This window comes from Schistocerca americana, chromosome 1 (genome assembly GCF_021461395.2).
Source record: "Schistocerca americana isolate TAMUIC-IGC-003095 chromosome 1, iqSchAmer2.1, whole genome shotgun sequence".
In the NCBI taxonomy this organism is placed as follows: domain Eukaryota; kingdom Metazoa; phylum Arthropoda; class Insecta; order Orthoptera; family Acrididae; genus Schistocerca; species Schistocerca americana.
Genome location: NC_060119.1, coordinates 187424995 through 187451425, shown reverse-complemented (window position 1 = coordinate 187451425; position 26431 = coordinate 187424995). Strand labels below are relative to the sequence as shown.

The window sequence follows — 26431 nt, the reverse complement described above, 5'->3', positions numbered from 1 at the left end:
ACAGGGAAGGAAAGGACTAATCACAGTAAAGGGTGCCATCTGTCAAACACTGTACTGTGACTTGTGCAGTATTTATGCATGTGTATAAGACAGCTGGCAGGTGCCCAGTTGATGACTGGCAGCAAGCCTGAAACTTCTTTGAATAGATTGATATAGTTCATAAATGTACTGTATAAAATCATATCTCATGGTTACTAAAATTTCAGTGTTCAGTTATTTCATACACCATTACTTCATTATCAATACAAATCGCACATCATATGTACAAACATTGCATTAACATAATCTAAGAAACAAATAGGAATTAAGTGAAACTGACACAGAACAACACCTCAGTTGGTGGGTTGTAGAAATAGAAGTCAACACAAGCATTGTTAAAGGAACCAAGCCAAAATGAGCATTCATTTATTTATAGAGGCCATCAAAACAAACACATATCCAATATATCTCCACTGTTTTAGCTGCATCAGATTGTTTGGTTTCTCTATACTGGAGTGAGTTTCTGTTTAAAGTTGATAGCAGGCATGTAATACAAACTTGGGAATCTTTTGAATTTCAAAGGAAATTGGGTGCATACTTCCTATATTTCATCTTCATATCTGGATTGTGTAAAGAAAGTTATATTCTTAATGACATTTGTCTTTCCACTGATCTTAATTTTATCACTACATGGTACACTATACGTGAATATCAAAAATTCATTTCTAAATAAACTTTATGTGCAAGCAGCTTAAAGAGAACACCATTGATTAGACATAAGTATAACAACAGTACTAAACGTTATTAGTTATTGCCTGGGCAAAGTTTATTATAACTGCTTCTGGTCCTTAATACATTGCTAAATGAATTCCAGAACTCTGAACTTTTTTTCCCCTTAACTGAGACCTAAAAGGAAACAAATACGAATGAATAACGTTTCTATGGGTATACTAATTTATCAACAACACATCTCATGAAAAAGTAGATACCGTACACTTAATGTTGCGTCAAAATTCCTAAAATCTGAGATAGCCTATATGATTATGAGTGTATGTAAAATAAAACTTGCTATCTCATTGCCTGCAAACTTTAGATTCTTGGTTTTTTCTGTGGATGGACAATTCAATCATTTCGACGTAATCTGCCTCAATAAACAGAAGTAAACTTCTGAAACTTCAGACAGTGTTAAGTTCTGTAAGACAAAAGGACTGGCCTTTTATTGTTTCTGTGAAGACGCTATGCAGTAGCTAACATTGCCGTTAAAGGAGTAACAATAGCAATTAGCTGAACTCCGGACTGACTAATTCATTTTCTGCTTTTCATGTCAGTATTTCGTGATAGCTACGTCTCATCCCTAAACTCTGCAGGGATTTGCGTAATTATAAGACGTGATCACGGGATAGATAGGGAGAGGAGTAGAGGACTGAACGAAGAAAAGTATATTTGATCGGAAGTCACGGAATACAAAATTTAACATCTTCTACTTGTTGGCTATGTTTATCACAAATTCGCTTAATCGTCTGAAAACAGATCGAAACCTACAATATACGCCGCGAAAAGACAAGCTGCAGGCTCTTTTAGTAGAGCTTACTTTAGCTAACTTGGCCTCTGTCACAGCACTTTTTCTTTGTGACTTACACAGTCATTAGGCTGCTCGATGATTTTAACTTGCTTTTTTCGTCAAACTAAACCTATTGCAACGTCGAAGCATATTACGAACGCAAGCGTCTGTCATAGATTAAGTTAGGGACATTTTATACTGTACTCCGTTATGTTGGCAATGTGTGCGTGTGTTTGGTTAAAATGGCAGTCTGACAGAAATTTGTTAGTTTCTTTCAAATTCTCTTGTTTAAATGTCAATTACCTTTTTCTGTTGTGCGTTGTTACTAGCAGTTTATAAATATTCGCGGATTATGTCAAATTAATGGTAAGTGTCTGAAGCTCCAGGTGAAAGATATCTCTGAAGTGTAATCTGTATTCGCGTAAACATCCCAGCCGAAACTTTTTAGTTCTATTATTGATCAGCGAGATTTTGCATCCGGGATTAAAATTTTAGATTTCGCTAATAAAGTCTTGCGCTTTGCTCCATTACAGGCACCACATACCTATGGGATGGGCAACCCACCCATCACCTATGCACTTTGATTCTTTGAAAATTGTTCCTGAACATTTAGTGGAAAGAATCAAGCTGGAAGATACAATATTTCGCGATTCGTCGCAGAATGCTCCAGGCAGTCCAATGTATTCAGCAGCAGCACTTAACGCTGTGTCCTTCAACTCCTGGGGCATTACAAATCAGTGCAGTGTGAATGGAATTGCTACAGCTACCAATGGTGTATCCACCAAAGTACAAACGACTAATGAATCGAATGAACTTGCGGATAATGCATTAAATAGACATGGTAATAGAGCACCTAGTACCTCTAACAGAAATATGAATAATAGTTTTATGTCCACAACTATGTTTTTAATGAATGAGTGCCTCCAACAAAACAGCACACACCAGTCACATTTAAATGCAAAGAAACACGATATATTTAATATAGCGTGTGAAAAAGGGTGTAATTGTGACAGCACAAATTCTTTATTTCGTGCAGGTAATAGCCTGATGTTTGGTGCTGACAAGCATGTTGGGGCCAAGCACTTCATGACACCATGTGGTCCTCTTCAGCTAACAGCCCAAGAGTGTGGTGAATTCCTTCTGAAGAAAGCATCAGTTACTTCCAACTTACTAGGTCCAGATACTGCTAACATAGGACAACAACCAGTCAGTGCAGGTAACACCAATACCACCGGTGTTACACATATAAAAGGCAGACCATTGGAGGGAGAAGCAACTGATGACACACAGTCATCAAACAACAGCAACGGCAAATTAACCATAACTACTGGCCATAACTTAAGTGGTGGCCATAGATATAGGTTGGATAAAGAACGACCGTTCTCATGTCCAGAATGTGGTAAATCATTTCTTCTCAAGCATCACCTTGTCACACATGCTAGGGTTCACACTGGTGAACGCCCACATGTATGCCCTGAATGTGGAAAAAGTTTTGCCCATAAACACTGTCTCAGCACACATCTACTACTACACAGCAGTGAACGTCCATATAAATGTTTGGAATGTAAAAAGTCATTTACATTAAAGCACCATCTAGTTACACATGCTCGTGTGCACAGCAGGGACCGGCCATTCATATGCCAGGAATGTGGAAGAACATTTCCACAGAAAAGACATCTTGTAACACACTCAAAGTTTCATTCTGGAGAACGGCCGTTTGTTTGTGATGAATGTGGTGAATCATTTTCTCAGAAGGATCATCTTGTGATTCATTCCCGGTTCCATGGTGGTTTGCATCCTTATGTGTGTCCAGACTGTGGCAGTACATTCACACGCAAGTTTGAATTGGTGAATCATGGACGGCTTCATGGGAGAGTTCCTCACTCTTGTGAAGTCTGTGGGAAGGAATTCTTGCAGAAAAGAACACTTCTAGCACACACAAGGTTGCATACTGGAGATGACAGACCCTTTGTTTGCCAGCATTGTGGGGAGGCATTTTCACGTAAACCAGAGCTTGTTGAGCATTCCAAAATACACACGGGAGACAAACCATTTGTGTGCAGGTAAGTATCACCATACAAAATTGAATACTAAAATATTATATTCATCTAAATTTGCTAAGTCTTAAGAAATGTGAAACAGAATTCAGTCTTAGTAATGCAGCACAGAGTTTACTGGACTCGTGTTTTTTTTTTTTTTTTATGTCATTCTCTTCCTGTGTGACACACAACGCAACAGCATAAAATTTATTCCCCAGCTATTTACCAAAAATTAATTTTTGTCAACATAGTTTCCTTTTTACAGGGAAAAGGGAACGGAGAGAAACTGAAAGCACCATTCGTTTTAAGGCTTTTGAATTCCTTTAAAATGACTTCATATCTTAAAATGTCTACTTCACATGTTAAAAGTATGTTTTAGTGGCAGTGTGGATCAACTTAGAAGAAGGGAAAGCTGGCTAGTGTGCCTCTGCCCCCTACCTAAAATCTTGGTTATAGATATTGAGAACAGCATAACCTGTGGTCTAGGATTGATAGGCAGCTGTTTGTTTGGTTATGAGGTGCCAAAGCCTATGAATGTGAAAATGAAATAAAGATCAGGGGAACAGATTGGCCTGTACCATAACTTGTTGTATATGTTCGCATCAGTTTCAACATACTTTGCCACATTTTATGCACTTTGTTACAAAAACTAAAACTTCAAGATAAGTTCAGAAGATCAATATTAGATAAAGAACAAGTCTTTTAAGTATTTTAATGTGTATTATGTACATATAGTGTACATAAACTATGGAAAATATAAGGTCGTCCATTAAACAATTTTTACTGGGAAGGTACCAGTATGTATATTTTGCCTTACAGAGTGTAATTAAAAGTGATAGTAACTAGCTTATTGATTCATGGTGATAAGATGTTAACAGTAAGACATGCCAATAACTTACATTCACATCAAAACAGAACAAAATGAGTATAACAGAAGTGTACTGATGTCTTGGTCACTGTTTGAAGTAAACCAATGGGAAAAACATAAGGGAAAAGATGTATAATACATAAACAGGGTTAATGAACAATTTAATTCTTTGTTAAACACATTACTTGAGTGCATTAATGAACAATTTAATTCTTTGTTAAACACATTCCTTGAGCAATTTGAGTCCTGGGTTTTCATTGTAACAAATATGGATAAAATTAAACAAGCAGTGTTGAGGGATGGCTAACATAAGATTTAGGTATGTTACACCAACAAGAGAAATCTTTACCTAATTCTACAGGCAAGGAGTAAGAAAGTCTTAAAACTAACTCACAATGAGTATTGGGAAATCCTCCTGTCCAATAGAAACAGCAAAACATGCGTAGCCTATTATGCGTAAAACACTCGAAGAATAAAGTAAATAAAAATTTTACATTATTTGTTTAGTTTCATTTATTTATTTATCTTATAATAATTCTGCACAAAAGTTTTATGACAAAGACAGTTACATTACAGAAATATTTACACATACATATGCCAGGAAAGAAGTTCATGCCGGGAAAGAAGTTAAGCTCGGATTGGATAAAAATGGGACTTTTCGAGCAGAAGCATCACCGCATTTGCTTGAACTGATACAGGCAGATGATCGAAAACCTAAACCTTTTATTCTTAAAACTTCACTATTATTCCTCTGTGAGACTCACATCATCAAGTAAAAGTGCATTTATGGACCACTGTGAGTGAGATGTAGGTAGCCAATGAAATTCTCGAGTGTAATTTTCTATGGTATGTAAATGAATTGCTGGTATTTAGTTGTATAAGGTTAAAATTTAATCACATCATTGAATTTTTTGGCAATATCAGAAAGAAGACATTGAAGTACATTGCTGAAGTGACGAATGTATGTTTTAGGTTATGCTAAATATTAGTTCATTATGGAAAGCTTATTTTCATGTTGAGATTTGTTGTCTTCGCCAGCTTACACTCAAATTCACATATTCCATCCTAATCTAGACTTTGGGGTAAGCTACAGATTGGTAAGTCACCACAACCAGGTTTTTGCTTTCACATTCATTGGCTTCGTCAACTCATGAATAACCAAGGTGTCAGACTACGTTACAGGTTAGTCTATTAGCACATCTTGGTTTTTCCAGTCACCAAAGTAATATGAAAATCATTACACAAGCTTGAAATTCGTAATAAATAGATCAATAAAAGTTGTTCTGGCATTCTCCGTATCAAAAACAAATGTAATCAATTTGTATCTTCTGCTGAAAGAAATCGTGAGAATCAGTGATTGTCGTTGGCTACTTTATACTATTTTAATATCTAGTTGGACCAATGTCCATGAATTGCCATTATCTGCACACAATGCAAAAGCTGCCAATTCTGCAAATGTGCTTTAGCCCATCACTGAATTCCTGTACCTGAAAGGAAAGAGAGAAACTATACACACTGAGCAAAAAAAAATGAGCAAAAGCTTTCATTTGTAAACGCATACTGTCTGTGTGAAAACACACCCAAATAGTGAGTGCAGCTATGAGCCAAAATATTTGTTTAAATTGTAAAAATGATTATCAAATAGAAATGTTTATAATTCTGCTGTAATTTCCCTTCCTCTACTGGGCTTGTGGTTTATGTTGGCAGTGAATTATGGAGGAGGATTCCAATGTAGCTCACATATTTTCGAATTTCAATTCTTTTCCTACTCATTTTTCATGGGGGTCCTACAGCAGTTCCATGTGTTGCAAATATGATAGTCACAGTAAGTTTGAAAATCTCCAGATTGGCCTCAAATCTTCGATGCCCACTTTCATTTGTAGAGGCAAGGTCATGTAAGTAGCCTTCATAAAACTTTTTTTTAATAAGGGTTTGTATTAAGTGACTTTGCACTGAAGTGTGAGTATATGCACTTCAAGAACTTAATCAGTAATATTATACTGTTCATTGTTACAATTCTCCACTCATGAACACGAAGATTGTGTCAATCCTACCAATCAGAAATGCACACAGTTAGAAATACATGTACAATGAAATGGGAATTCATTAATAAAATGGAGAAAAGTTTTGTATGCCATTTATGTAAATGAGGAATACCATGGAATCTAGTATGATCCGTTGTCGTACCCCTATTTTCTTTTCCTTCACATCTGATATGAATTTGACCTTATGAGAAAATGTGAGTTCCAAACACGGTATTCTGTTTTGTATATGTAATTTAAACTACACTTTTTGCTTATTTCCTAATGTTTCCAGTTTGTCTGAGATAAATTTATTACTAAAGGTATCAAAAGAATATAAAAGATCTAGGTTGACTTCTAGCACTATAAAATAAAAAAAGGTAAATTGAAAATGCTAATTCCTCTGGTAGTAATAATATTTTTAGCATAGTATTATATTTCAATTAAAATAAGCTTGGTGGTAGGAGCAGGATGCTGCCCAATCTTAGTTCTCTTTTGAGTGCCATGTACTCACTGTGTTGCCTGTCTTATAGCTACATGCAGAGCCTTGTCTAAAGTGGCTGTCCAGTGGCAACTCTGCACCCCACCAGTGCAATCAGTGCCACAGTTATTTTATTTCAGATATAAAATGCTTCACTGATTTGATAAGACCTTGACTGAGCTATCTTTTGCATCAGTTCTTGACTGAAGTGATGTCTTCTGATAGAGTATATGTAATAAGTAATGCAACAAATTATTTTTCTTGGCCAGTTTTGGTTGCAAAAATGCAGAATTCTTGGTGCGACATCACGGAATACGCTTGCTTCAGGCCCTATAGCTTCATGTTGTTCTCATAGTTCGCACTGCTATACATAGCCTTCAAAACTGTGTCTGTAATGGAGATGGATTCCAACCAGAGACGTGCCACTTTGTTTCTTTTGGCAGAAAACCGGAGCATCTAAGTGCTAGGAGAATGTCTGTGGAGACGCGGCAGTTAACAAACGTATAGTGAGTCATTGGGCAAGGCATCTGTCATCTTTGCATCAAGGTCAAACAAACTTGTCTGATCTCCCACATGTCAGCTGGCTACACACAGGTGTGACACCTGCAGTGTTGCAAACCCTAGACACACTCATTTGAGGTGGGCTACAGATCACAAACAAACTCCTTGATGAACAACTGGACATCTCTTTTGGTAGTGCTGACACACTTGTCCACCAGTTGGGGTACTCAAAGGTGTGAGCTCACTAGGTTCATCACAGCCTAACAGAAGTTCTCACACCTTTTGACTTCCATATGTTTGGCCCAATGAAGGATGCAATCCAGGGGAAACAGTACATGGATGACAGGGAGGTTAATGGTGCAGCAAGGCATTGGCTCCAACATCGACCAGTAGAGTGGTACAATGTGGGCATACAGACCCACCCAGTAAGGTAGCGTGAGGTTGCCGCATTGAATGGAGTATGTTGAAAAATAGGGTTTTGTAGCCAAAACAGTGGGGGTTAATATGGTGTATTTGAAACCTGAATAAAACCAACCTGATTTAAGAAAAGAAGTGTTATTTTACTTATGGTATGCCTCTCATAGCTTGCTAATAGTGACTTCCGTCTATAAAAAGGGGCAGACAAACCATCTCTTACTACAGACCCATTTCTCCCCAAGCAGCCTGCTCCAAACTTTTGGAATACATGTCCTACAGTGGAATACTGACTCGTTTTGTACAGCGTAACCAGCTGCTTGCCTCTTAATATGTCGCAAAGAATTCTTAGACACATCCACATTAGTGGTAGGCAATGAAAACCTCATAATTCCATTTGTTAAATTTTACAGGTGAAGCAAAAATGGTTTCTTAAAAATAATATAAAGTGATACAGAAAGTTGCTATGTGTGTAATTGTATAGTAGAAGCCTAGTTATTGACATAAGAGAGAAACCCACGCACATACAGATCGCTAATTATAGAGTTACTGGTTACTGGAATTACAAGTTCTCACAAACAGATAGAGTTACGAGGCTTTCATTGCCCACTATTGATACATGAAACTATAAATGAATTACTGGAAGAGCTAAACAACAAGAACTATTCTCATGGTACCTCATGTGACTTGCCAAGGCATTTGATTTTGTAGGAAACGAAAATTTTGTGGCTTTAATGTATCCCTCTTGCATGCATAGGGTCTTATATTCATAACGGGAAGGAAAGTGTCAGTTAACAAATAGCGCAGCAATACTGAAGCTAAACTCAGAATGGGGGAATGATAAGTATGTAGTCAGATATTCAGGCCACTCTTGTTCCTTACCTATAAGAGTGACATTCCAGTGACTTTAAAGAACTGTTGAGAAACTGTAATGATTGCTAATGAAGGACCAGATAAAGCCGAAATGGTACCTAAACATCACTGCAAATGGTTTACAGGAACAGTTATAGAATTAATTACACAAATACTCATATTATGCAATTTAAAACAAACTGAATTTACCTGCCAGTTCCAGAAATAGGCATTAATGATCATACATTAAGTGAAATACTGTGTGTGGGTGCCCTGGGTTTTAGCTAGATAGTGAACAAAACTTGAATCAAAACCTATAAAAAAGTAATCAAGAAAATGATTATGACCTGCTAAGCGCTTAGAAATATCTCTCATTATGTTGACCTAAAGACTAGAATATTAGCTTATTTTGTGTATTTCCACTCCCTTTTGGTCTGTAGAAATATCACTCATTGTGTAGGCCTAAACACTAGGGTATTAGCTTATTTTGCTTAATTCCATTCTCTTTTGGTTTGTGGAAGTATCTTCTGGGACCAGGGAGCTCAAGGAAATAAAATATTTACTCAGCCTAAGTATGTAATAAAAATAATTTCCAAAATCAGTAACTTCACATATTGCTAAAACGATTTCTACTTAAACTGACAATTCTCTTATCATTATTTCTTACAATACTGAGAGATGTCTACGCATGTTCCATTCAGTCACCAGATCATACCTGTACCAGCTGTGTGTCAAAGGCTTGACTTTGTGAACCAGATTCTCATGTTGTTGTTGTTGTCGTTGTGGTCTTCAGTCCTGAGACTGGTTTGATGCAGCTCTCCATGCTACTCTATCCTGTGCAAGCTTCTTCATCTCCCAGTACCTACTTCAACCTACATCCTTCTGAATCTGCTTAGTGTATTCATCTCTTGGTCTCCCTCTACGATTTTTACCCTCCACGCTGCCCTCCAATACTAAATTGGTGATCCCTTGATGCCTCAGAACATGTCCTACCAACCGATCCCTTCTTCTGGTCAAGTTGTGCCACAAACTTCTCTTCTCCCCAATCCTATTCAATACTTCCTCATTAGTTATGTGATCTACCCATCTAATCTTCAGCATTCTTCTGTAGCACCACATTTCGAAAGTTTCTATTCTCTTCTTGTCCAAACTATTTATCGTCCATGTTTCACTTCCATACATGGCTACACTCCATACAAATACTTTCAGAAACGACTTCCTGACACTTAAATCTATACTCGATGTTAACAAATTTCTCTTCTTCAGAAACGCTTTCCCTGCCATTGCCAGTCTACATTTTATATCCTCTCTACTTCGACCATCATCAGTTATTTTGCTCCCCAAATAGCAAAACTCCTTTACTACTTTAAGTGTCTCATTTCCTAATGTAATTCCCTCAGCATCACCCGACTTAATTCGACTACATTCCATTATCCTCGTTTTTCTTTTGTTGAAGTTCATCTTATATCCTCCTTTCAAGACACTGTCCATTCCATTCAACTGCTCTTCCAAGTCCTTTGCTGTCTCTGACAGAATTACAATGTCACCGGCGAACCTCAAAGTTTTTATTTCTTCTCCATGGATTTTAATACCTACTCCAAATTATTCTTTTGTTTCCTTTGCTGCTTGCTCAATATACAGATTGAATAACATCGGGGAGAGGCTACAACCCTGTCTTACTCCCTTCCCAATCACTGCTTCCCTTTCATGTCCCTTGACTCTTATAACTGCCATCTGGTTTCTGTACAAATTGTAAATAGCCTTTCGTTCCCTGTATTTTACCCCTGTCACCTTTAGAATTTGAAAGAGAGTATTCCAGTCAACATTGTCAAAATCTTTCTCTAAGTCTACAAATGCTAGAAACATAGGTTTGCCTTTCCTTAATCTTTCTTCTAAGATAAGTCGTAAGGTCAGTATTGTCACGTGTTCCAGTGTTTCTACAGAATCCAAACTGATCTTCCCCGAGGTCGGCTTCTACTAGTTTTTCCATTCGTCTGTAAGGAATTTGTGTTGGTATTTTGCAGCTGTGGCTTATCAAACTGATTGTTATTCCTTTTTGCCTGCTTCATTTACTGCATTTTTATATTTTCTCCTTTCATCAATTAAATTCAATATTTGTTCTGTTACCCAAGGATTTCTACTAGCCCTCGTCTTTTTACCTACGTGATCCTCTGCTGCCTTCACTACTTCATCCCTCAAAGCTACCCATTCTTCTGCTACTGTATTTCTTCCTCCCATTCTGGTCAATTGTTCCCTTATGCTCTCCCTGAAACTCTGTACAACCTCTGGTTCTTTCAGTTTATCCAGGTCCCATCTCCTTAAATTCCCACCTTTTTGCAGTTTCTTCAGGAAATGTCTTACAATTTAAAACCTGGTTCCTAAATCTCTGTCTTACCATTATATAATCTATCTGATACCTTTTAGTATCTCCAGGGTTCTTCCATGTATACAACCTTCTTTCATGATTCTTAAACCAAGTGTTAGCTATGATTATGTTGTGCTCTGTGCAAAATTCTACCAGGTGGCTTCCTCTTTCATTTCTTAGCCCTAATCCATATTCACCTACTATGTTTCCTTCTCTCCCTTTTCCTACACTCGAATTCCAGTGACCCATGACTATTAAATTTTTGTCTCCCTTCATTATCTGAATAATTTCTTTTATTTCATCATACATTTCTTCAATTTCTTCGTCATCTGCAGAGCTAGTTTGCATATCAACTTGTACTACTGTAGTAGGTGTGGGCTTCATATCTTTCTTGGCCACAACAATGCGTTCACTGTGCTGTTTGTAGTAGCTTACCCGCACTCTTATTTTCCTATTCATTATTAAACCTACTCCTGCATTACCCCTATTTGATTTTGTGTTTATACCCCTGTAGTCACCTGACCAGAAGTCTTGTTCCTCCTGCCACCGAACTTCACTAATTCCCACTATATCTAACTTTAACCTATCCATTTCCCTTTTTATATTTTCTAACCTACCTGCCCGATTAAGGGATCTGACATTCCACGCTCCGATCCGTAGAACACCAATTTTCTTTCTCCTGATAACGACATCCTCTTGAGTAGTTCCCGCCCGGAGATCTGAATGGGGGAATATTTTACCTCCGGAATATTTTACCCAGGAGGACACCATCATCATTTAATCATACAGTAAAGCTGCATGCCCTCGGGAAAAATTACGGCCGTAGTTTCCCCTTGCTTTCAGCTGTTCGCGGTACCAGCACAGCAAAGCCGTTTTGGTTATTGTTACAAGGCCAGATCAGTCAATCATCCAGACTGTTGCCCCTGCAACTACTGAAAAGGCTACTGCCCCTCTTCAGGAACCACACGTTTGTCTGGCCTCTCAACAGATACCCCTCCGTTGCGGTTGTACCTACAGTACGGCTATCTGTATCGCTGAGGGACGCAAGCCTCCCCACCAACGGCAAGGTCCATGGTTCATGGGGGGGGGGGGGGGGGGCAGATTCTCATAACGATTGATAATGAAGGCTTTGATGTTGGCTGAATCTTGTTCACAGGTGACACACATTTCCACATTAGTGGATTCATGAATAAATAAAACTGAAGGTTTTTGGGGTTCTAAAAATCCGGATTTGTTGGAACCAAAATCATTGCAGTCTCCCAAAGTTACCATACGGCTGCTGTATGCAACAGTGACATTAGTGCTTCTTTCTGTGCAAGAATTGCTAACTAGTGAAAGTTACATTGTATTTGGAACAATTTTCTATCACACAGCAAGCGTTGGACGTTTGACCAGGCATCAAGTGCCTCATTCAAGATGGGGCCAACCCACACCATACTGAATCCTGTTTCTTGATTTATACCTGGGGAATAATCATTGGAGCTGAATTATCCCAAACTTACCAGCACAAAGATGGTTGGCCTCCATGTTCTCTCAGCCTTCACTCCTAATGACTTCTTTTTGTATGGCACCAGAATTATCCCATCACACAGAATGAGCTTGAATCGTCTATCTGTGTGACATCTGACTCTATTTCCATTGAGACAGTACGAGATGTGGTGGCAAATTACACTGTTCATTTGTTCCATCTGTCTACTGCAAGTGGTAGACATTTTGGAAAGATTGTCATGTGATTGCGGAGACTGTTTGCAGAGGACAATAAACATACCATGTGGTGTATTGTTGTATCGATCTGTGTTTCCTTGTTATTTAATCTTATTGAACACACATACCTTAAGTTATTCTTAGAAACCACAGGAAAACTATATTTTAATGGAGATTTGAGCCCTGTCCCTTTTGAATGCAGTTTAATGTCATGAAGTAGATACTTAGTTACAGTTTACACTGTTCTTTACAGTGTTAATGAGGTTTTGCCAAATACAGAAATCATATAATTTGAATAAGCGATCCCTGAGATAAGCTCTTAATTTGTTACTGCAATTTTGGAGCTTCATAGCAAACTACCTTAGCAACTGTGGGCAACTTTTGAAAATGTTAGCTTCACAATACAGAATGTCTTATCCCAAGTAAACAGAGACGCATGTATGAAATGAGATCCCTTTGACGTTTAGAGGAGACTGGTGACATTTATATCTAAATAAATAGTAGAACTCCTAGTCCTGGTCCCATTTTATTTAAGCAGATAACCAGGTTTGGCTTTATGGTCACCATCACATTTGTAAGAGGAAAATAAAAATAAAGGTATTACCGAATTTGTGAAATACAAGGAAAAACCTATTACATACAGTTGAAAAAATAAGCGTAGTTCTTTATAAAACATTTGACCCAGAAGACACTTAATCATTAACTGATATTGTATGTATACGTTCATAGGATGTGTGGTTGTTAACTGAGTCTATTGTATATTGTTATTGGTTCGTGCCTATGTGTAACTGCCTTGTAAGATAGGAAGGTTACGTGTTTCAGTGTATCCGTAAAAGGTTCATGCTCATGTTTCACAATTTCTGGAATACCCTTATTTTTATTTTCTTCTTGTAGATCTGTTGAAGGGTATAATGATGAAACTGATTATCTGATTAAATAAAGTAAAATGATACCAAGGTTGTGGTTGCATTTGGTGTATTCAGAAGCACACAGACAAATTGAACCATGGACCTTGCCATTAGTGGGGAGGCTTGCATACATCAGTGATGAGATAGCTGTACCATAGGTTCAACCACAATGGAGGGGTATCTGTTGAGAGTCCAGACAGATGTGTGGTTCCTGAAGGGTGGCAGCAGCCTTTTCAGTAATTGCAGGGTCAACTGTCTGGATGACTGATTCAACTGACCTTGTAACATCAACCAAAACATCATCGCTATGCTGGTACTGCGAATGGATGAAAACAAAGGGAAACTACAGCTACAATCTTCGCAAGAGCATGCAGCATCACTGTATGCTTAAATGATGAAGGCTTCATATCGGGTAAAATATTCCAGAGTTAAAATAATCCCCCATTTGTATCTCCATGCAGGAACTACTCAGGACAACGGCACTATCAGGAGAAACAAAATTGGCGTAATGTGGACCAGAGCATGGAATATTCAGATCCCTTAATTGGGGAGGTAGGTTAGAAAATTTAAAAAGGGAAATGGACAGGTTGAAGTTAGATATAGTGGTAATGAGTGAAGTTCAGTGGCATGAGGAACAGGACTTCTGGTCAAGTGAATACAGGTTTATTATTGCAAAACAAAATATGGGTAACGCAGGAGTAGCTTTAATAATAAATACAAAAAGAGGAATGCTTATAAGCTACTACGAAATGCATAGTATAGCCAAGATACACATGAAGCCTATGCCTACTACAGTAGTACAAATTTATATGCCAACTAGCTCCGCATTTGTACAGAAATTAGATGGCGGTTATAAGAGTAGAGGGCCCTGAAAAGGAAGCAGTGATTGAGAAGGAAGTTAGACAGGCCTGTAGCCTATCCCCGATGTTATTCAATCTTTGAGCAAGTAGTAAAGGAAACAAAAGAAAAAAAATGCCTTAGGAAAAAAAATCAAGGGGGAAGAAATAAAAACCTTGAGGTTTGCCGATGACAGCAAAGGGCTCAGAAGAATAGTTGAATGAAATGGACAGTGTCTTGAAAGGAGTATATAAGATGAACATCAACAGAAGCAAAATGAGGATAATGGAATGCAATTGAATTAAATCAGCTGATGCTGAGGGAATTTGATTAGGAAATGAGACGCTTAAAGTAGTAGATGAGTTTTACTATTTGGGTAGCAAAATAACTGATGATGGTTGAAGTAGGGAGGATATAAAATGTAGACTGGCAATGGCAAGGAAACCATTTCTGAAGAAGGGAAATTTGTTAGCATCAAGTTTAGATTTAAATGTCAGGAAGTCTTTTCTGAAAGTATTTGTTTGGAATGTAGCCATGTATGGAAGTGAAACATGGATGATAAACAGTGTAGACAAGAAGAGAATAGAAGCTTTCAAATGTGATGCTACAGAAGAATACTGAAGATTAGATGGGTAGAGCATGTAACTAATGAAGAGGTACTGGATAGAGTTGAGGAGAAGAGGAATTTGTGGCACAGCTTGACTAGAAGAAGGGATTAGTTGGTAGGACACATTCTGAGGCATCAAGGAATCACCAGTTTAGTATTGGAGGGAAGTGTGGAGGATAAAAATCATGGAGGGAGAGCAAGAGATGAATACACTAAACAGATTCAGGATGATGTAGGTTGCAGTAGTTACTCAGAGATGAAGAAGCTTGTGCAGGATAGAGTAGCATGGAGAACTGCATCAAACCAGTCTTTGGACAGAAGACCACAACAGCAACAGCAGACCAAATGGAAATTATTTTTTATATGTCATATTTTGGTCATACACTATCTGATCAAAAGTATCTGGATACCCTTATATAATGCAGAATTGGCCACCAGATGTCACGAAAGGTGAACATACCAGTATAAAGGGAGGTGGGAGTGGTATATAAAGGGAGATGGGAGTGTTATGTTGTCAGTAGAGGAGCAGATACAGCAGAATGGGTCAGTCAGGACAGCTCAGAGACAGCAAACACAGACTAACCATTGAATGTCATCCGAGTAACAAATCTATCAGGAACATTTCAACCCTACTAAAGCCCCACAAGACAACTGTTGGCAATGCGATTGTGACATGGAAATGTGAAGGAGCAACCACGGCTAAACCAAGACTAGGCAGACCTCATGTACTGACAGACAGGAACCAAAAAGCATTGTAGAGGGTAGTTGTAAAAAATCACATGAAATCAGCAGAACGAACCATTCTTGAGTTCCAAAGTTCTGCCAGATGACCAACTACCACAGTGACTGTGGGTAGGATCCTAAGTGATGCTGTAGGTGGTGTAAAGAGTGACACCACTGGACAGTGGGTGACTGAAAACAAGTGATTTGGAATGATGAATCACTATATACCCAGTGACAACCTGATGAGGGTGGGATTGGATTTAATGAATTCCTGGAGAATGTTACCTGCCGTCATTTGTAGTATCAACAGGGAAGTACAAAGGTGATTGTGTTAGGTGTGAAGGTGTTTTTTGTGGTTAAGGTGCAGTCTCCTTATTCGTCTTAACAAAATACTGAATGTGGAAGGATATGAACACAATTTATAGCATAGTGTACTGCATACAACAGAGAAAAATTTCCAAGGCAGTGATTGTTTGTATCAGTATGACAATAGACCATAAAGTATCTGTGGCAGTGGCTTGTGGACAATAACATTCCTGACATTGATTGACCTGCCCACAGTCTCATCCTGAACCCAATGGATCACCTTTGAGCTGAGTTAAAACAGTCGACTTTGCTTCAGGCACCAGCATCCAACATCTGTATTTTGACTGTTGAGGAAGAATAGTATGTCATTCCTCCACAGGCATTCCTCCACATACTTCATTGAACATATCCACAGTAGATTTCAAGCTGTCATAAAGGCAAATGATGGTCACACCCCATGTTGACATCCTTTAATAACTGTACAGATACTTTTCATCAAGTAGTGTCTTTCTCACAGTGCATTTGAGATGCTTTCATTAAAGGCCACATATAATGTTACAGAATAAGTTATTAACAGGCATGTATAAAAACTTCAAAGTCTTAGAAGAATCTCCTGAAAGAAATTCATTGTAAGTGGTATGAAAGATACCAGGTGGTTATAATTAAATTGCAGGTCCAGTGTGGGTTGTAATTATCGTATGGCAACGAAACCTGGTATATTTGCCAATGTGTTAATACAGAACTGATTTATGCTGGGAAAAAAACTTTGATCCAGTTTTGGCCAACTGGTGAAAATCTGACACTGTACAGCTTCTTGGCAACATCCCCGCTGCTCATATTGAACAAATTGTATAAGTGGTGGTTGATAATAAATCTAGATTATGCCTTTTCAATTGTTTGACCTTTTCTGCCCATGTCCCGTTCCTAATCTATTACATATGGAGACATTTCTATATGTCCTCCTTACATTCAGAGTGCCAGATTTGCACCTAGTGGCCAAAATTGGAACTCATTTTTTTCTATCATTTATCAGTTCCACATTAATGCATTAGAACATCTACTGAGTTTTACTGCCGTATGATCATTACAGCCCACAATGGACCTCTGTGAGAGGCTGCACTTTAATTATAACCACACGGTACTACAATTTTCTAATGGACTAAAATTTTTATCTTATATCCAACAAAGTGAGGGACATTTTCTGTGAAGTTGGATAAGCTTGAGTTTTTTTATCAGTTGATCAATGTGTCGATTTTTTAGTCTGTAAGGGGGCCAACTAATTTTGCACTTGAAGGTTCCTAGTAAGTACCCAGTCATGCTTATTCCAAGATCTGTGAGTCATTGTTATTTGTTTGGTATTACATAATATGTATTTGTCTAAGACTAAGATAGAAAGTGCTGTAAACAGTTATAAGAGCATACAACTCAGTCATAAGCGGGTTAAACTATAGTTATACTGTGTGTGATATGATTGAGTTTTGGGCTTGTAACTAGTATACTGCTACTGCACATTTGTTTTTAAAAAACATCATAGCATCTGAAATGTGTTTTAATGACTCTGGAAGATGTTTATATGGGTCAAAAGCAGTAGCAGACCAGGTAGGAAACCAGGTGAGATGCGATATTTTATTTGACTGTACCCTAAGTTTACCCTGCTCTTTTGTCATAGCCTGTGTTAATGTGCTTTTCTGTATTCCATTATGGTGAGGAAACTCAGGCCCTGAAAATGAGATGCCATTGATACTATAATATAGATTACAAAGTAAAGTTTTGTCATCTACTCTTGAGTATTTTGACAAGATCATAGTAGAAAAAACAGGCACACTGAAAAGTCATAAAAACTGGAATGATTTGAACTTAACCTAATTATCTCCTATTTGATAAATTTATTTCTACTGTATTTTTGAGAGTTTTGGGAAATATTCCTTGGGTCATCATCAGTCTGCATAGATATATAAAGATGTGCCCTGTCAGGTCTTTGCAGACTCTGTGATGATGTGTTACTTTCAACAAAAATTCAGTTAATATGGGCACAACTATGAATTTTGTAACTGTGTCCTATGGACAGTGTTGAAATTCCTTTCTTTCAACAACTGATGAAACTGATCTATCAGAAACTCGAAATAACTTGGCATATGAATTCTGTAAAGAGTTTACAAACAGTGTGAAAAAAATTCCAAAATTCAACCCACCTTCATTCAAAATCACTAAAAAGTGAGACTGCCTCACAAAAGTTGAGACAAAGTGATGGAAAAATTATGTCTGTAAAAACGACTGCCCTTTATCATGAAGACGTGAACATTGTTTGTATGACTTCCTTTTACCCACAGTATTCAGTTTACTTCTGGAAATATTCTTTACATTTACTTTTTGTGTTGCATTTCTCCACACTGCTGGAGAAGGTTCATGTGGATATGACTGAATGTTAAGAAACAAAAAATAATGAAGTGAAAAAAATAGACATGAAACATGGTATTATTTGAACTGACTGATATAAATAACTCTATGTTAAAAATAAAGTAATTTCATGTGTTTAATGGTCACATTCTATACTGCAACTCTTGAAATGTTCCCCCGGATGACTGCATTATTAGGCACACCACTTGGGCTTTTTTGTTTATACACATTCTGCAAAATATCAGCTTGTACACATCTCATCATGATTTGTGCAGAATATATCACTACATATGAATCGTATGCTGCTCACCACATTCAAAACGCTTTCAGCAGCATACAAGCACATTTAAAAGTAGGTTGTTGTATAAGCTAACAGATTTAGCCGTTCATCAGCTGAAGAAACAAACACACACACACACACACACACACACACACACACACACACACACACACACACACATTTTCGTGTATGCATAACACACACACAGATGGCCATTGTCACTTCCAGTTGTTGAATGGGACCTCAGCACCCTGAAGATGACAGGTAACCATGTGTGTGTGTGTCAGATGTATATGAAAATGTGTATTGTGTCTCTTCATCTGATGAAGGACGTTGTCCAACAGGCTATCCAACAGTCTTCTTTTAAATGTGCCAGCACACTGCTCATCACCTCCTCTATGTGGTGAGTAGTAGTCCACCATAATTCATATTGTTATAAAATCATGGATCTTTCACAACACGGTGTTGAAGGGGCAGACTGGGAAAAATAGTCAACAGAATTTATCATATATCAGTAGTTTTTGCTCTTTCACTCCATTGTGGTACCTCCATGAAAGTTTTGTGAATTAGTTATGCTAACTTTGTAGACAGGAGGAGGCTGTACCTCATACACAGTCATTCCTTGGAATCTGAGATAAAATAGAGCTAATGAATTAAGAACAAAGACAAGTTATTTACTAGCAAAGTGATGTATACACTGTTAGATATTACAGTTGCTCACCATGAAGGTGGTGCACAACAAACATCAAATTTGCATGATGTGTCCTATGTGTGTGGATATGCAAATGATTAGAATTTCAGTTTAAAGCCATGTTGACTATTAATTAACCATAACTCTTTCAAAAATTTTGAAAGATTTACCAGAGACCACTGTCAGTCAGTAATTTTTGTTGACTTACTTTTGTATTGTAGGAACTAGCAGCATATTTCAAGGTACAAACCTCATCTTCAGGCTGCAGTGTCAATACAAAAAAGTTAAACAAAATTACATATCGATATTCAAGTTGTTGGCATGTGCTGCAGGCATCCTGCAGAGAAAGAATAGGAAAACCTAATATGATTATTTATTGGTCTGCTGTTCACATAATCTTCTTCTTTTTTTTTCCATTTAAATGATCACTCACTTTGTTTGTATGAAATGGCTGTCTTGTTGTGGTGTGTTCAGTTATTGCTGTGGCTTCTTGGATCTTGTTAACCACTGTTTATGAAAGTTATTAATATATAACAATTTATACAGCTTAATGCACCACAAGACAACTATTTTATATAAACAAAGTGAGTGATTATTTAGAAAAAAGGATTATGTGGACAGCAAACCAACAAATGATCATATTAGTTTTTGAAATGATAATTAAATGGACACCCTAGCTGCTAACAGGAATTGATGAAGTACATCAATGCCTGTTTGCAGCTAGGGTGTCCATTTAATTATCATTTCATTTCTAGCAAAGCTGCATGGTCATTTACGGTAACTGTTCTTTCGGGAACAGATACTACCGTCATATATTAGTTTTTTCTTCGCTTTCTCTGAGGATGACCGCAGCACATGCCAAGACTGTAAAGAACAAGTTCAGTATTTATGTGTACTTTTGTTAAATGTTTTTCATATTACCACTGCAATCTGAAGATTAGGGTTGGACTTCAAAATGTGTTACTATATTAAATACTTTAAGTTGTTATTGTTGTGGTCTTCAATCCTGAGACTGGTTTGATGCAGCTCTCCACACAACCCTATCCTGTGCAAGCTTCTTCATCTCCCACTAACTACTGCAACCTACATCCTTCTGAATCTGTTTAGTGTATTCATCTCTTGGTCTCCCTCTATGATTTTTACCCTCCAATGCTAAATTTGTCATCCCTTGATGCCTCAGAACATGTCCTACCAACCGGTCCCTTCTTCTTGTCAAGTTGTGCCACAAACTCCTCTTCTCCCCAATTCTGTTCAATACCTCCTCATTAGCTATGTGATCTACCCATCTAATCTTCAGCATTCGTCTGTAGCACCACATTTCGAAAGCTTCTATTCTCTTCTTGTCCGAACTATTTATCGTCCATGTTTCACTTCCATACATGGCTACACTCCATACAAATACTTTCAGAAAAGACTTCCTGACACTTAAATCAATACTTGATGTTAACAAATTTCTCTTCTTCAGAAACGCTTTCCTTGCCATTGCCAGTCTACATTTTATATCCTCTCTACTTCGCCCATCATCAGTTATTTTGCTCCCCAAATAGCAAAACTCCTTTACCACTTTAAGTGTCTCATTTCCTAAGTTAATTCCCTCAGCATCATCCGACTTAATTCGACTACATTCCATTATCCTCGTTTTTCTTTTGTTGAAGTTCATCTTATATCCTCCTTTCAAGACACTGTCCATTCCGTTCAACTACTCTTACATGTCCTTTGCTGTCTCTGACAGAATTACAATGTCATCAGCGAACTTCAAAGTTTTTATTTCTTCTCCATGGATTTTAATACCTACTCCAAAATTTTCTTTTGTTTCCTTTACTGCTTGCTCAATATACAGAATGAATAACATCAGGGAGAGGCTACAACACTGTCTCACTCCTTTCCCAACCACTGCTTCCCTTTCATGCCCCTCAACTGGTTTCTGTAAAAATTGTAAATAGCCTTTCGCTCCCTGTATTTGATCCCTGCCACCTTTAGAATTTGAAAGAGAGTATTCCAGTCAACATTGTCAAAAGCTTTCTCTAAGTCTACAAATGCTAGAAACGTAGGTTTGCCTTTCCTTAATCTTTCTTCTAAGATAAGTTGTAACGTCAGTATTGCCTCTCGTGTTCCAATATTTCTACGGAATCCAAACTCATCTTCCTCGAGGTCGGCTTCTACCACTTTTTCCATTCGTCTGTAAAAAATTCTTGTTAGTATTTTGCAGCTGTGACTTATTAAACTGATAGTTCGGTAATTTTCACATCTGTCAACACCTGCTTTCTTTGAGATTGGAATTATTATATTCTTCTTGAAGTTGATGGTATTACGCCTGTCTCATACATCTTACTCACCAGATGGTAGAGTTGTGTCAGGACTGGCTCTCCCAAGGCCGTCAGTAGTTCTAAAGGAATGTTGTCTACTCCCGGGGCCATGTTTTGACTCAGGTCTTTCAGTGCTCTGTCAAACTCTTCACGCAGTATTTTATCTCCCATTTCATCTTCATCTACATCCTCTTCCATTTCCATAATATTGTCCTTAAGTACATCACCCTTGTATAGACCCTCTATATACCCCTTCCACCTTCTGCATTCCCTTCTTTGCTTAGAACTGGGTTTTCATCTGAGCTCTTGATATTCATACAAGTGGTTCTCTCTTCTCCAAAGGTCTCTTTAATTTTCCTGTAGACAGTATCTATCTTACCCCTAGTGAGATAAGCCTCTACATCCTTACATTTGTCCTCTAGCCATCCCTGCTTAGCCATTTTGCACTTCCTGTCGATCTCATTTTTGAGACGTTTGTATTCCTTTTTGCCTGCTTCATTTACTGCATTTTTATATTTTATCCTTTCATCAATTAAATTCAAAATTTCTTGTTATCCAAGGATTTCTACTAGCCCTCATCTTTTTACCTACTTGATCCTCTGCTGCCTTCACTACTTCATCCCTCAAAGCTACCAATTCTTCTTCTACTGTATTTCTTTCCCCCATTCCTGTCAATTGTTCCCTTATGCTCTCCCTGAAACTCTGTACAACCTCTGGTTCTTTCAGTTTATCCAGGTCCCATCTCCTTAAATTCCCACCTTTTTGCAGTTTCTTCAGTTTTAATCTACAGGTCATAACCAATAGATTGTGGCTAGAGTCTACATCTGCCCCTGGAAATGTCTTACAATTTAAAACCTGGTTCCTAAATCTCTGTCTTACCATTATATAATCTATCTGAAACCTATCTCCAGGCTTCTTACATGTATACAGTCTTCTTTTATGATTCTTAAACCAAGTGTTAGCTATGATTATGTTGTGCTCTGTGCAAAATTCTACCAGGTGGCTTCCCCTTTCATTTCTTACCCCCAATCCATATTCACCTACTATGTTTCCTTCTCTCCCTTTTCCTACTCTCGAATTCCAGTCACCTATGACTATTAAATTTTTGTCTCCCTTCACTACCTGAATAATATCTTTTATCTCGTCATACATTTCATCATTTCATCTGCAGAGCTAGTTTGCATATAAACTTGTACTACTGTAATAGGCGTAGGCTTCATGTCTATCTTGGCCACAATAATGTGTTCACTATGCTGTTTGTAGTAGCTTACCTGCACTCCTATTTTTCTATTCATTATTAAACCTACTCCTGCATTATCCCTATTTGATTTTGTATTTATAATCCTGTATTCACCTGACCGAGAGTCTTGTTCCTCCTTCCACTGAACGTCACTAATTCCTGCTATATCTGACTTTAACCTATCCATTTCTCTTTTTAAATTTTCTAACCTACCTACCTGATTAAGAGATCTGACATTCCACACTCCGATCCGTAGAATGCTAGTTTTCTTTCTCCTGATAATGACGTCCTCTTGAGTAGTCCCCGCCCGGAGATCTGAATGGGGGACTATTTTACCTCCGGAATATTTTACCCAAGAGGTCGCCATCATCATTTATCCATACAGTAAAGCTGCATGCCCTCGGGAAAAATTACGGCTGTAGTTTCCCCTTGCTTTCAGCCGTTTGCAGTACCAGCACAGCAAGGCTGTTTTGGTTGATGTTTTAAGTAAGTCAACAAAAAGCTGTGACTAGTAGCAGTCTCTGAAAAGCATTTTCAGATAAGGATTTCATCACAGCTGCACGAAGTAGATAGGACTAAGGTCATCTAAAATTTGTATATAAGGATTTTCTTATTCAGGCATCACATTTGTATGTTGTTTGTTTGTGATAAGATTGTGCTGTGCCTCACATAAGAAGGTAAAAGGTCTTATCATCACAACAGCAGGATTATGTGCTATTGGGACTGTGATATGCTTCTTCATTGACCGGAACCACGACTGTCACGTGAACATGGAATCAATGAGTCCCGAGGGCAATAATGATTTCCATGCAAGATGTCAGTATCCCCATGTGATTAGCACCTGACATGACAGATTTATTGTTTGCTCAGCAGTTTAAGAAAGTACAGCAACGTCATATCCTTTAAATCAGGAAATGGACTTGTTTGCTGAAACACAAGTATCCACTGAGGTAGTACAACAATTGGAGCTCCACAGACTGTCAGCACGGTGACCATTGATGGGGCTTTCCCTTATGTGGAAGCAGAGGGATTGTGCTACCAGTGCTGGACCCAGTGACAAACTACACACAGGAGCAGCACCACCTATCACCTGCCACGAGGATTTATTAACTTTGGCATAGAGTCAAAGCAATGTGGAATAACTGTACCTGTATCTGTCAACCAAACTCAGTTCAACTTGATGCCCAGCTGAGTTAAGAGACATTGTCGGTACCAGAGGTGGCAGCACCAAGTATTAAATTTCACATGCTGATGGCACCAAATTGCCTAAAAATTAAATAACATATGCTTTCTGCTAGTAAAATTTTGTTGTTTTCTATCCTTCCTGGTGCTCAAATGTTAATCGCCAGTAATGTATACAAGCAGTACTATGTTTTGCACCCTTGTTTCACAATCCTTGGTTTTCTTATAGTTTCCATTATTTACTTTAGCATGCATCCCTTGTAGTGAATAGAAATAGTTTAAGTGACACCACTGCTAAACAACTATGGCTGCACTTAAACATTTATTTCGTGTGCATATTTCAGACCAACATAATTTTTCACCAGTTGTTCCATCAAAGGTAAATTAAAACACAATGTGAAAATAAGCTTGATAATAGGATTACACAATTACAAATAAAACGTGTGGCAGAAAACAATGTTATAAAGTAAAGGTATGAGGACCACACACACACACACACACACACACACACACACACACACACACCATGGCTGCCAGTCTCAGAGCCTGGCCTTGGCAGTCAGAGACTGTGGTCATATGTTTGTGAGTTGCATTTGTGTGTGTGTGTGTGTGTGTGTGTGTGTGTGTTTTGTCTATTGTGATGAAGGCGTGTTTGGCTGAAAGCTTTGTTTGACAAGTGATTTTGTTGTGGCTATCTGCGACTCAACATCTCCACTATATAGTGAGAAGCAACTATCTGTCTCATGATATTGTCATAATTCCATCTTGGATTTTCCGTTGTTTTATTTTATATAATGTTTTTGGCACTGGTGCTGTTATTTGTACCTGTTTACTTTCTTTTATCTTGCTTGTGCTGGTATTGCGTTTTCATTTCTCTAGGACAGGGTTGAAAATGGATTTTGTTGCCCAACATGTCCAGTGTGAGAAATAAAAGTTCATAGTGCAGTTGCAAGTGCCATTTAAACAAATTCTGCATTGGGCATGTTTTCAGATGTGTGCCTCTGCTAGGCAACTTGCCGGTTTTTTCTAATATGTGGTTTTGCCACGTTGTTAGGGTGTCTGACCCCTGATAAATCTAGCTTACAAACTGAAAGTGATATTAAAGTTAAACTTCTATACTTGGTAATTGTGAGAGTTAAAAAAAATAATATGACAATCACATAACGCTTCCAGACTTTTTCTCTATTATAGCAAAGTTCAGCTTGATAAGTCCTTACCCTTTGTTATATTAGTGTTTAAAATGTTTATTCATTTACATTTCATTTCCCTTTATTATAAATGAATAAACTTAAATGTTTCAAATAATTTTGAGATTTATAATTACTGAAGTTCTTTGGCCTGATATCTGCAGAGAATGTGGGAACTGCTTCTCGAGCCGGGAGGGCCTCGCACTCCACTACCGACTGCACGCAGGAGACCGTAATGTGGTGGCAGATCTCTGCGGCTTGGCATCAGCTCTGCAGCAGCAGCCAGCTCATTTCCTATGTCCACAACCTCTCCCCCCTCCACCACCTCCACATCCTCCTGTCAGCAGAGCTTCACCTGTTCCTCACACACATACACCACCAGCTGTGGCTGGTCATGGCTATCCAAAGCCTAAACCTCACGTTTGCCCTGACTGTGGTAAGTGCTTCACTCAAAAGCATGGCCTAGCACAACATAATCGTCGCCATAGTGGTGGATCCTGTGACATTAAGCGGCATATATGTGAGAAATGTGGCAAAGCATTCTATCAAAAAAATCATCTAGCTCTACACTCCCGTCAGCATATGGATCCACAGCAACAGCAACAACAGCAGCAGCAAAGGCAACAACAGCAACAACAGCAGCAGCAGCAACATCAGCAGCAGCAACAACAACAACATCAGCAGCAACAGCATCAACAACAGCAACAGCAGCATCAACACCAGCAGCAGCAGCACCAGCAGCAGCAACATCAGCAGCAGCAAACCCAAACCCAGCCTTCCACATCAGCAGCAGCAGCGGCAGCTGCTGCTGCAGCCGCCGCAGCAGCAGCTGCTGCAGTTGCAAACAAATCATATGAAGTTCTTGTGCCTGCACAACCTGATGCCCAAGGACCTCCTCGGGAGGTAAAACCTTTTGAGAGCCTCATGCCAGCTCCTGGAGAATAACACTGCTGGAAGTAAGGCTGATTTTTTTAGATTTTGT

At 38.3% G+C, this 26431-nt stretch overlaps 1 protein-coding gene across 1 annotated transcript; it reads left to right on the top strand.

Annotated features, from left to right (window-relative positions):
- Positions 1-1771: 1771 nt before the first annotated feature.
- On the top strand, positions 1772-26199 carry LOC124564926 (gastrula zinc finger protein XlCGF57.1-like; the record flags this gene model as incomplete). Its single annotated transcript, XM_047131017.1, has 4 exons — positions 1772-1906; positions 2074-2381; positions 2577-3603; positions 25614-26199. Coding segments are annotated over exons 2-4 (1908 nt in total), but the record flags the coding sequence as incomplete, so codon positions are not given.
- Between the last annotated feature and the right edge of the window lie 232 nt (positions 26200-26431).